This window comes from Anopheles coustani, chromosome 2 (genome assembly GCF_943734705.1).
Source record: "Anopheles coustani chromosome 2, idAnoCousDA_361_x.2, whole genome shotgun sequence".
Taxonomy (NCBI): Eukaryota; Metazoa; Arthropoda; class Insecta; order Diptera; family Culicidae; genus Anopheles; species Anopheles coustani.
This window is the reverse complement of record NC_071289.1, coordinates 22,328,227-22,341,106: the sequence shown is the minus strand read 5'-3', so window position 1 is coordinate 22,341,106 and position 12,880 is coordinate 22,328,227. Positions and strand designations below refer to the sequence as shown.

Sequence of the window (12,880 nt, the reverse complement as noted above, 5' to 3'; positions counted from 1 at the left end):
ATCAGCTACCTGGCTTTAATCGATTAGCCATTTACGCTCGGTCCGATAGCGACGGATTGGTTTGATTGGGCCAGGTGAAGCGAGCATATCGGACAACATATGACAATTCTATCTCATCATCTTATCGGTGAGCTGTCAAACTTTATCGGTAAATAAGTATCTAAAAGAGCTTGCATAAGATTGCGATATGATCGGGTAGGAATGAGTAATTGAAGTCCTAAGAAGAAGTTCCCTCCCGATTCCATGAATGTCTGGTGCTAGTACTAGTTACCGGAAGCAAAATCAGCGTGAGTAAGCACACGTGAGACCCTATCATTTTTGTCTACTTTCCACGTCTAGGGTGGCAGACATAGAATCATTCAACTCTGCTCTAATTCCCATCGATTGCAAACACAGCCACTCCAGTTCTCGAGCCTATCGCCCGAAGCAGTAGATCCGGTCATGGTGCGCCAATTACTGCCGGACATTGTTGTTGTTTGAATGAACGAAAGCAAACAAACAGTCCCGGGTCGCTCCAATTGCCGCTTATTACCCAAGCCTCAAGTTGCTCGAGCCGCTTCTCTTCTGGTCTACCGACTGGACTTATCGCTGAACTCAGCTGATTACCTCCGGTAGGTCGCTCGCCGTCTCACAAGGGAGTCAGCTTTCAATTAGATTTCAACATCATTCTAGCATTCATCGTGGTCGTCGGCGTGGCTCGTCACGGTTTCGGTCGTAACTAGACACAACTGCAACTGCTGCAGAACTCGGAATCGGGTAGACAACGCCCGAGAATACGTCACGACCTGTGTAGGAACCTTCCGATCGAATGAAGTGAAACATTGAACCATTCGGTGAGATCGTTCGGTAGCACGCTCGAATTACGCGAAATTGTAAACAAGGAAGTACGCGGAAGTGGTAGCAATTTCTCATGATCCAGGCTTGGAACCTTGCAGCCTAGGTTCTGTGTGGGCCGATCGAAAACGAAAAACCCACCATCGAAGAAATTGTAGTTCAACGTACTGCTCTGAAAGTTCTTCAAACCTGTGGCCGCGTGTGTTTGTTTGCCATTTGGAGCCTGGGAAATAGCCGAGAGTGAAGTTTAGCTGAATTAATGCGCTCTGTGATCCAATTTTAAGCCTAACCATGCGGTCCATCATGACTAACTGGGTACCGTGGCTTTGCGTTTTTCTACTACTGCCAAGTTTCTTCCGTCTTGTCCGTTCAGTTTCTCCGCCATCGGTCACGAGTGGATCAATAACGACCGTTGACAAACTGCAGCATAAGCTAGCGGCATCGAGGTTAGTTCCCGGTTATTGATGAAGCGCCGTTTTCACATTCCCGTCCCACAGGAGAACAATTCTGTGCTTAATTTACTTCGGTAATGATTATTTCATTAGCATAACCTTTGGGCTTAATGTTTTAACGGCCCTTCGGTTCCCGCTCTCCATCGACCGGCCTCCATGAAAACACTGTTTACCCCGTTGTCCGCTGTTTTTGGTGGAACAAATGAAACATTTTCCCACCGGTTCACCGGTCGCTTTTTAATTCGTCGCACTGGGGAGAGCCGGTGGATATTGCTTGAACCCAGCGGAAGACTTTAACGCCCAGAGCACGGCTGGTTCCACCCTAGTTCTTAGCGGTAATTACGGAAAACTTTGGGAACGCGACCAACGGACATTCGGTCGAGTATCGTTCGGGCAGCGGGAAAAGTAGGCGAGCAACACTTGGATCCGAAGGAAACATTGTTGGGGGAATCGGAAATTAAGTCGCCTCATCAAGCATGTACATTTTTAATCATGGGACACACGTAGCCCTCCAAGGATTATGAAACTAGGTGTTTGTCCTGGGAAGACATCCTTGAGAAAAGGGAAAAATTATCCATGTTTTCTTTTAATGCATTTCCCTTAAGTGATGTCCTGGCGAATGCATTCACCACCCTACCGACACTCTCCAACGGTCATTTAGGCTTCACGGTTTTTGGTGATGCAGTTTACATGGCCACCCTGTACAACGGAGCTGGAGGTTTAAGCCATCGGGCCCGCATTCCAAACGTCGCGAATCTGCGCCTCCAAAATGGGTGCTATGACGGAACGACCTTAAACTGCACACTCACACTCAACACAGCGCAAGGACTGTTTCAGGTGGAGGGCGTTTTCGGTGCCCCAAATTCGAGCTACCGGGTGGTTCATCGGGTATTTCCCCACGCATACTATCGGCGCCTGATCGTTAATCAGGTTCTCATCGAGCGGCTTTCGGCGGGCACTGGTAAGGATGCAGTTACTCCTGCACACATGGGTTTGTTTGTTTTTTGTGCTTAAAGGGCGTAGAAACAATGTATGCAAATTTATGCACCGAGGACGTAGTGTGTGGGAACAGGAAGTCAAACCGCAAGCAATGTGATCCATAACATTAATTTATTCACTCAGAGCATGTTGTGTTGAACCCATTCGGAGGGTTTTAAACGTTCTTCTTGTGTGCATTAAGGTGCGATCCTTTTATTCCCACGGCTCTATGGACACCTGCTTGATTGTAAAAAGGATACCTTTGAATATGACATTAAAATTGACCTTAAACATGGTAGAAAATTGTAAAATATTCAAAGGTAAAATAGCTAAGTAGAATAGCTTCATCGTTTACCCATAATGTTCAACCGACCATAAAAAAGCCCCTTCATGGCATAAGTCACCAGAACACTTTTCTCTGAAAACCCCGTAATAACAAAATCATACCTCAGGTACCGCATTATGATTAACTTCAAACGATCCTCACCGGTTCCTTAAGGTCAGTGAAAATGATACACTTGCCTGCAACGATCGTTTCCGTCCTTTCCGTGCAGCAATTAAGCCACCCGAGCGCCAACCTTTCATTACATCCAAAACTTTGCCTCATTACGAGGCGTAAAACATTCAATCTCGATCTCTGCTCGTTCCAGGCCCTGACATCGTGGTACACCTGAGCCCTCCGGTACCTTTCACCAGCGAAGACGTTCGCTTTCAGCCCGCCCGAACGTTTCGCGTTCACTCGAGCTCATCCTTTTCGGAGATAATTTATCAACGGTGTGGACGCACGGTGGAGGTGGAAAGTCGTACCTATCAGCCGGAAACGAGGCCGGTGTGTGTCGTATGGAATCACGTTCCAGAACGGCTGACCCTGGCGGGGGACGGCGAGCGCAAGGTGTCGTTTCAATTTGTGATGGCGGTTGATGGAGATGAGGTCGTCGCACGACAGGAACTAAGAACTGGTATGGAACACCCGAACCGCTACAAGAATGGATGAGTTGCCTCAAAGAAAGGGCCCCATTTCTACTCTCATTTACATTGTCCATTCCGTTATGCTCATTTTGGTTTTCGGTAATCCGGAAAAGAAAGCATTCGTTTATTCCTTACACCGATGCGCGCTTTCCAGTGGGACACGGAACATTTCCTCCGGCGCTTTAAATCGCTTCACGCTTCGTGAAGATCGTGCCCAACTTTCCTAAGCCCCAAAACCAAAACCCCTTCGGGATGGGATGGCCAGCAGCTGGAACAGCACGAACAGCAAACATCCATCAGCAAGCACTGATCGCTATCGCACCGAATAACATAATTCACAGCACTCCTGCAATCGGCGGAAGAGTTACTGCGCGCGCATACATCACTGTGGGGCTCCTTCTGGGATCGCACGGACATCCTAACGACCGGAAGCGGAGAACCGTTACAGCGCACCGTACGGGCGAGCATATTTTATCTGGTCAGCAACTTCCCGTTCGAGGAGAGCTACAAGGCGTCCCCCGGGCCATTCGGGGGTCTCAGCCCGACCGGGTTGGGGCGTGGCGGTGGAGCTAGCTACCTCGACGACTACGAGGGCCACTCGTTTTGGGACACGGAGATTTGGATGCTGCCCGTGCTCAACCTTATCGATCCGTGGTACGGCCGGCTGCTGGTCAACTATCGCTCGGGGTTACTCGAGGTGGCGCACGATTTGGCTGCCGAAGGGGGCTACGCAGGAGCTCGGTAAGTATTTGACGTCACCGGGCGAAAAAGGGTGTCAACTGACACACTCATTGACAACGTACAGATTTCCCTGGGAAAGCGGGTACACCGGTGTGGAGGTAACGCAACCTTGCTGCCCGGAGGTTGCCGAGTATCAGCATCACATCACCGGCGACGTAAGCTACGGCCTGAGGCACCATTTCGCCACGACGCAGGATCTCGTATGGCTGCAGGAGTCCGGCTGCCGGATGGCGCAGGAAATTGTCGATTTCTGGTCCAGTCGACTGTCCTTCAACTACACCGGCACCGGGCAGTACGACATTGCCGGTGAGTAGAAGATGCTCGCCAGCTCGCGGGCACAACCATCCGCGCCTTAAGGTGCAGGAAATTCATAGACCCCATGAGTTGTGTTCCTTCTAATCACTTCTTCCCAACAGTCGGTAACAGGCTTTTCTTCTGCTTGTATCCCCCCGTTTTATGATCGCACCCATCGCAGCGGTAATGGGACCGGATGAGGATCATGAAAATGTAACCAACAACGCGTACACGAACGTGATCGCCGGCTACGCTTTGTATTTTGGCGAGTAAGTATCTCCAAACGTCTTTGGCGTCCCGTCAGAATTGGATGCTTCTCAGCCGTGTTCCCACCGATCCGGAACAACGGACGGGAGTACCTGGACCCCGACGCCATGCGGGTTATTCCCAACGCCTAACAACTACTCCTCCCCGAAGAAGGAACGACGCACCGTGGTTGTAGGTTCCCTCGATTAATTAGATTGAAAATGGACAAGTCATATAACGACGTCGTCCCTCCGTTTCCTAACTTGATATTGTTAGACACTAGACTGAAAACTCCTCCTACAACCAACCCTGCAGCCGTCGGGCGGCTTGTTACGTTCCAAAGAGATCCAAATCACTCAGGTTGCCGGTTGGAGAAAATGGCTAACACCAAGTTCTCTCACCTCGTAGCTGCTAGACACATTCCGAACATGCGGCTACTTCCGCGTCTAGTGACGTCAAACAGATTTATGCGTAACGGCACCTTTCATCAGGCCGAAGACAATGTGGAGACGTTAGAAAGCGTTTGTAACAGTCGGAGACATTTCACTGAACCACTCTGGTCGTAATCTGATTAAAATTATAAACCAACGAAATGACAGCCATCCGGCACATGCTTCCGGGAATGTGTTCATGTTTCCGGCCCTCTGCAGTGGCTGCAGGATCTGCACAGCTTATTTACTCAGTGCTGGTCCTCGACGCAAACAAACGACCATAAGTTGTCGGCAGTGTAAAGTATAGTTTAGTACCCAAACAACGTGGGGAATGAAATCTTAGCTCCAAACCCAACGCTGAAAACGTTCCTGGAGCAAATGGGGAAGAAAAAAAAATATCTATATATAGACATATGCCCATCCGAAATGGAGCTTCAACCGGTTCGACCAGGAAGGCCAGGAATTGGGAACTGCGTGAAGCCCGCCCGTTTCCGCCCTTTCGACAGGCGCGGTCGGTTGTAAATTAATGTTATGTGTTTTTAATGTACCACCGGGGGCTCGCTCGAGAGGTTCGGCCCCAAAATCTGAACAAACCACGCACCAAAAGTCGGATGCGCGTGCGAAACGGTGAACCCAGTTATTAATCGGGAGTGAAACGCGTTTCGCTGGGGTTGCGCGATGGGAGGATCCGTGTTTCATTAATTGATTCATCCTTCCTCTTTTTTATGTACTTCTGCACAATCGAGTATCGAAACGGGAGGTGGATAGATACACAGCAAAAGAAAGGCAGCTAAATATAGATGCTAAATAGCTCCTTCAGGGCGATATCACTTGATGATTGACACGGAATGTATGGCGCCGTTGATATAAATCAGCTTTTCATCATGCAACCATGCTTTCCGATTATAGCTTTGTCAGCTGTCTGTGTAACAATGGTGCAAGCGTCGGGTCGCGTAACCGTAGCGCTATCGCACGCCGTATCAAACTCCCCTACGATGACATCAGGGATTATCATCCGCAGTTCGAGGGCTACCGGCCCGGGACGGTAATAAAGCAGGCCGACACGGTACTCCTAGGCTTTCCGCTGCAGTATCCCGGCCTAACACCGTCCACCCGCAGCAACGATCTGCGGACGTATGAATCGGTAACGCGCTCAACCGGTCCCGCAATGACCTGGGCAATGCACGCCATAAACCACCTGGACCTGGGCGAGCTGGAGCAGGCGGCCATAAACTTCAACCACAGCTACCAACCGTACGTTCGCGGTCCGTTTCACGTCTGGTACGAGCTGCAGCAACCGGAAACGGGCGCACAGAACTTTCTCACCGGGGCCGGCGGGTTCCTGCAGGCCATCCTCTTTGGATACGTCGGAGTTCGCGTACATCTGGACAGTCTGGAAATACGTGGTACAATGAGCGAATCCCCAATGGAACTGAAGGCCCCCGGGAGCTCTAGTATTACCGCGAAAGGTTTGCGTTATCTCGGAGCGCTTATCACGATAGTTAAAACGATCAACCAATCGGAAGTGGTAGTGACTAACCTGGAAACAGCACTAACGATAGAATTCACTGGAGAGGACATCGCAACCGATGTGATGGTTAATGTAACATGTAAGATTTGGCAATTTAAGATTATTCATCATTTGATTCCTTTTCCCGTCTTTCATTTTCAGACTTATTAAATAATAGAACTGCCATCATCCGCCCAAAGCATGATCCTTATCGAGGTTGTGAACTACCGGAAGATCTCATAGGGAGTAACATGTAAACATAACGTGAAAATGTTTTATTTGTTTTCCTGCTACAATTCCTAGTTCGCGCACATGTTAACAGGCCAACAAGTTGTTCAACACCAATGTTACCAATATTAGATTCATCGCCCTTATCAGTAACTGATTAGATTTCCCAAAAAAAAGGAAAGGGACTCCCCCAAACTGCTCACAATTGTCATGTATCTGTAACGATAGCCAACATTCCCAAAGCATAGATTGTACTGGAGAAAACAGTACCAAACCCCCGCCGGTTCGTTTCCGGTCCACTAAGCTTCCAAAAACGTGTTCCCCTCTATGGTGACACATAGCTTTGTCTCGTGTATTTTTCGAAATAAATTTTATCGCGGAATAGAATCGATCGAAAAATTGCTACAATAAACGCCTTCGCCTGGGGGATGAGTAAACGTCACATACCGATTACGATTAGCGATCGATAAGCCTGTTTTTGGTGAGACAAACAATGGCAGCATGTATCAATTACCGCTGCCAATTCCTTATCGGGTTTACTTGGGCCCATATCTTATCAGGTGTTCGATTGTGCGTTCGTCTACGGTCTTTGCGCTATAAGGCTAAGGTATGTGCCGGCGACGAGTTCAGTACTGAGCAACCAACGCTCGATAGAAATTGTGTAACCACCCCGACGAAGGGGTCGACTTGAAACGGCAAGATGACAATCCGTCTAGTGATATCGGTTCCCTTAGTGGGTCTTCTGCTCGTTGGCGCTGTCCTAAGCCAGATGACCTCCAGCGATGGGAGCTACAAGTTTCAAAGCCCCCGCCAGCTACCGGACGCATCGGTGATGCCAACGTTGGCCAACGGGGAGATAGGACTGGTAGCGTACGGAGAATACGTGCACCTGAACGGCGTTTACAATGGGCTCGGAGGGCAGTCACACCGGGCGCGTGTGCCAAACTACGGCAACATCCAGCTAGCCAACTGTGCTCCAACAAACGGGGTACCTCCGACACAATCCTGCACCTATCAGCTGGACATGAAGGAGGGCAAGTTTGTGACGGTCGACGAAAACGGTGGTAGCGACTATCGGGTGATTCATGAAATGTACCCCCATCGGTACTACGATATGGTGCTGGTGAACAGTGTCCGAGTGCAGCGGCTCGGTTCACAGGGAACGATCCAGGCCCGACTGCTCCAAATTCCCGGTATGCTGAGCCCTGATGTCAATATGTCTCCGAGCGGTGAGTTTACGGTTTCCGGAGTGACTTACCAGCAGGTGTGCGGTTCCACGGTTCAGGTGGAGCACCCGGACATTCAAAGGTTTGGCCACACCGTTTGCGTAACCTACCCGACCGTACCGGAGTACGTGGAGCTTCTGCCAGACAGCATGGCTAAAGAGGTCACCCTCTTCACGGTATTCACGGCTACAGCAGAGGAAGGCCAACGAGTGATTGGCGTCATCGCTGGTTTATCTGATGCTCGAGTTAATGAACTGCACCTTACCGAGATGCAACGGCTCTGGGAACGATATGACATAGCGGTCGAGGGTAACAGTCAACTTGATCGCGTCATCAAGGCGAGTGCGTTCTACCTATTCAGTTCATTACCGTCACATAGTACGGTGCAGTCCAGCGTACGGCGTCCATTCTACGGGCTTGCACCGGCTGGGCTTGGACGTGGTGGTTTCGTCGAGCAGGAATACCAGGGTCATAGCTTCTGGGACACGGAGATCTGGATGTACCCTGCCATCCTGATGGTGGATCCTGTCAATGCCCGCAAAGTCCTATCATACCGCACCACCGTAGCTTCCGGGGCTGCAATGAATGCGGAAAAGAATGGCTTTGCTGGCATACAGTTCCCTTGGGAGTCGGCCTTTACCGGAACCGAGGTAACACCGGATTGCTGTCCGGAGGTGGTCAACTTTCAGCATCACATCAGTGCCGATATTGTGTTTGCGGCACGACAGTACTTCTACGCCACCGGTAACATGGACTGGTTGCGGACGGATGGCTGTCCGCTTGCCAGCAAAACGGCACAGTTCTGGATGAGCCGAGTGCACTACAATAACGTTACCGATTTGTACGAAATCCGGAACGCCATGGGACCAGACGAGGACCATGAGAACGTTGCGAACAACGCGTTCACCAACGTGATGGCTGCGCACAATCTGTTTTTTGGAGAGTTTACTAGCTGCTACTGCAACCGTAATACGGACAGTGATGATATGCGTAAGGAGATGCTGCAGGTCGCCAGGGGTCTGACGCTTCTGTATGATGCTGAGAGAGACTTTCACCCGCAGTATGAAGGATATCAAACGGGTACCTTGATCAAGCAGGCCGACACCGTGCTCCTCATCTATCCCTTGCAGTATCCAATGAATGTGTAAGTAGAGCGAAGCGGATCATCTCATGCGATCGCTAAACCAATTGGTGTCACTTTCTTACAGTACAACGAAAGCAAACAACCTTCGCATATACTCTGAAGTTACGCGTCCAAATGGACCCGCGATGACCTGGGCCATCCACACCATCGGCCACTTGGAGCTCGGGCAGCTGCCAGATGCGGCCAATATGTTTGAAAAGAGCTACAGTCAGTACCTCCGGCAACCGTTCAATGTGTGGAGCGAAAATGGCAACAATGAACCGGGTGCTGGCAACTTCATTACCGGTGCCGGTGGTTTCCTGCAGTCCATCATCAACGGATACGCAGGTGTGCGCCTCTATCAGGATCGGCTGGAAATCAAAAATGCTCGCCCAACGCCCAACACGAACGCGTTGATCATTCCGACCATCGAGTACCGAGGCGTTCGGTTTTCGTTGACCGTACGATCAAATGAGTTCGTTCTGTCTTTCAAAACTGGCCCCGTGGAAGAAGTGAAGCTGTTGGTCGATAAGCAAGTACAATCTATCTGCAGCAACTGTAACTGTAAGTATCAGCTGATCGAGCTGCTTCCTAGCGCTCATTTTTTAATTTTACTTGCATTCTGCACCTGACAGATACTGCCAAAACGGAAGCCAGTCTTGAACTGGTTCAAGACCAGACCTTCAACGGATGTAAACTTCGACCGACCACGCTCGGCACTAAAGTTGCTGATCAAAGCGATTCTGCAACAGCTGTACAGTCCACATCGATGGCGTTTGTATCACTTGTTGCATGTTTCTTATTACGAAAACTTTTCTAATTTAAAGCTATTAGGTCATTTTTCAATAAAATAAACTTCTATTTTGATCGTGAAATGACGTATTTTTATTTTCGTGCAGATGCGATCAGCCTTTCGAGAGAAAAAAGGTTTTTCAAATTTTTGTATTTAAAAAATATCATTTCGTTTTCGTTTGAATCTGACAGCATTGAGCAGGGTTGTGTCTAAGGCTAGTGTTTAAATCTGTCACTTCGAAACTGACGGCACTACACGTCAGCGGATCGAAAGAAAACACCGGTCTATTATTTTGAACCGTGCATAGGAAAATGTTATCATTTATCAGTGAAAGATGTTGCTCTTGACTTTGTTTGCCTTCGTTTTACCTGCACTTTCGACCGCCGGAAATGACTACAACTTCCTCTTCAATGCTACGAAGTAACTATTACGTGGTGGAGATGTTTCCCAGCGAGTGTACAAAACATTTTACGCTTCCAGACTACCAAACAAAGCAGTAACACCAACGCTCGCCAATGGACACCTGGGGTTCGTGGTGTACGGTGACGCGGTGCATCTGAACGGTGTATATAATGGGCTCAAAGGGGTCAGCCATCGAGCCCGCATTCCCAACTTTGCCAACATTCAGCTCGCCAACTGTTCCTCGTTGCTGGTGCAGCCGAAAAACTGCCGATACCAGTTGGACATGCGAAACGGTGCGTTCCGTACAACACTAGAGGACCCGGCTGGTGGGTACCGGGTTGTGCATGAAGTATATCCCAATCGACACTTTGACCAAACGATCGTTAATCGGGTACACCTTCAAAGGCTCGCGTCGGAGAAAACGGTTGAGATCGAAGTGCGTCAGCTAACCGGTTCCAAAAGCGATGACCTGACGCTGGATCCAATCGACACGATGAACATCGGAGGAGAGGTGTACTTCCTCATGTGCGGCCGTACCAAGCAAGTCGAGGATCCCAAGTATCAAAAGGAAGGACATCCGATCTGCGTTGCGTACAAACAAATCCCGCGTAAGCTGACGCTCGAGACCGGTGAAACTGACCGGGAGTTTGTTTACTTTACAATATTCACCCATTCCAAGCAAGAGGCAGAGAGGGAGCTTAATGGGTTGAAAAAGCATGACCACCAACGGTTGCATCGGCTCGAGATGGATCGCATGTGGCACAAGTATGGCATCCGGGTGGAAGGCAACGATCGGCTTGACCGTGTCGTTAAAGCTAGTGCCTTTTATCTATCGAGTTCGCTTCCATCCCAGGCCACCTTCCAACCCGCCAGCTATCCATTCTACGGCCTCTCTCCTTCCGGTCTGGGTCGAGGCGGTAAAGAATTAGCCGAGTACCAAGGGCACAGCTTTTGGGACACGGAAATGTGGATGTTCCCACCGATTCTACTGCTCGATCCACAAAACGCCCGCAAACTGCTCCACTATCGGACACTCGTAACCGAAGCGGCCGCAGATTACGCCCGTAGCAACGGTTACGAGGGTTGGCAGTATGCCTGGGAGTCGGCGTTTACCGGACGTGAGGTAACGCCCGACTTTTGCCCGCAAGTTCCGGAGTACCAGCATCACATAACGGCGGATATTGCATATGCCGCCCGGCTCTACTACTACGCCACGGGGGATCTCGAGTGGTTGCGGACGGATGCGTGTCGGTTGGCTTACGAAACGGCACGATTTTGGCGGAGTCGGGTTGATTACAATCCGGAGACGGATACTTTCGATATTGGTCGAATTATGGGTCCAGATGAGGATCACCACAATGTCACGAACAGTATTTATACGAACGTGGTGGCGGCACATAATCTGTTCTTTGGAGCGTTCGTTGGATGCCACTGTCGGGATGCGCTGCCGGGAGTGACGGAGGATGATCTCCAGGAGTTCCTAAAGGTAGCCCGGAGTATTTCTCTACCCTACAACGCACAATATGATGTACATCCACAATACAAAGAGTACACTTTCGGTACGCAAATTAAACAAGCGGATGTGGTGCTACTTGGGTATCCGCTAGAGTTCCCCATGAAACAGTAAGCCTTGCAAAATGTGGACCAATGTGCGACTGTAATTGACACCCCTTCTACTGTTTCTCACCTTAGGTCCACCAAAGCAAACAACCTTCGACTCTACTCGATGGTGACACGTCCCGATGGTCCCGCGATGACCTGGGCCATGCACACGATCGGCCACCTAGATCTAAACGAAATGGACCAAGCGGCCGCCATGTTCCGGCGGAGCTACCAAAAAAACCTACGTGCCCCATTCCACGTGTGGAGCGAAAATGCCGAAGGTGGTGACGGTGCCGGAAACTTTATAACCGGTGCCGGTGGATTCCTTCAATCACTCATTAACGGGTACGCTGGGGTGCGATTGCGCCACCGGCAGCTGGTGATAGGCAACCCACGGCTTCCTCCGGGAACGACGAGACTGTTCCTGCCGGAACTTAATTTCGCCGGGGTACAGTTTTCCCTCGACATCGTAGCGAACGGTTTCCGGGTCACGTTTGGGCGCGGTGAGGCGGGGGCGTTCGAAAAACTCACCCTTCTGGTGGACAGCATCGAGCGAAACTTCTTCGAAGGTTGTGAATGTAAGTAGAACTAAGCTGTGTTGTTTCTTTTCCATTCCTATAAATAATAATTGATATTCTTATCTCCTTCTCCCTAGATTCCGGAACGACTGACGCTGTTCTGTTGCTACGACAGGATCAAGGGGAGCAGGCGGACGAACATCAGGAAACGTGCACCCTGCACGATACCGTCCTTGGCATGCGATTGGCCGATCAGGAAGGAAGGCTCATTACCACCGCGCAGCTCATAGCGATTTCGTTGGCAATCGGGCTGCTCGGTGTGTTGTACAGTGTTCGTGCAGCACTGAAAAGTCGTACTGCCGGAAAGGCAACGGAAAAAGATAAACTTGGCAAAAAAATTCGCAAAAAGCAGAAGGCAACGAAAGCGAGTAAATAACGGGACAAAATAAATCAACTTTCGGCGTTAAATTTAATAGTTTAAAAAATGAACTGCTTTAAGACGATTTTTCTTGGAACATCCAAAGACGCTCCAG

At 49.9% G+C, this 12,880-nt stretch overlaps 3 protein-coding genes across 3 annotated transcripts; all 3 read left to right on the top strand.

Moving 5' to 3' along the window:
* Positions 1-1,137: 1,137 nt before the first annotated feature.
* Positions 1,138-6,712, top strand: LOC131264093 (protein-glucosylgalactosylhydroxylysine glucosidase-like). Its single transcript, XM_058266382.1, has 8 exons — positions 1,138-1,280; positions 1,892-2,247; positions 2,915-3,223; positions 3,575-3,974; positions 4,039-4,280; positions 4,450-4,537; positions 5,855-6,555; positions 6,618-6,712. Exons 1-8 carry the CDS (start codon positions 1,138-1,140, stop codon positions 6,710-6,712), a joined length of 2,334 nt encoding a protein of 777 aa, XP_058122365.1.
* A 671-nt stretch (positions 6,713-7,383) lies between these two features.
* LOC131265945 (protein-glucosylgalactosylhydroxylysine glucosidase-like) lies at positions 7,384-9,852 on the top strand. The gene is made up of 3 exons (XM_058268261.1): positions 7,384-9,053; positions 9,118-9,596; positions 9,668-9,852. Exons 1-3 carry the CDS (start codon positions 7,384-7,386, stop codon positions 9,850-9,852), a joined length of 2,334 nt encoding a protein of 777 aa, XP_058124244.1.
* Positions 9,853-10,159: 307 nt separating this feature from the next.
* LOC131263246 (protein-glucosylgalactosylhydroxylysine glucosidase-like) lies at positions 10,160-12,820 on the top strand. Its single transcript, XM_058265412.1, has 4 exons — positions 10,160-10,245; positions 10,306-11,850; positions 11,920-12,407; positions 12,485-12,820. The coding sequence occupies exons 1-4, from the start codon at positions 10,160-10,162 to the stop codon at positions 12,781-12,783; spliced, it is 2,418 nt and encodes an 805-aa protein (XP_058121395.1). The 3' UTR covers positions 12,784-12,820.
* The last annotated feature ends 60 nt before the right edge of the window (positions 12,821-12,880 follow it).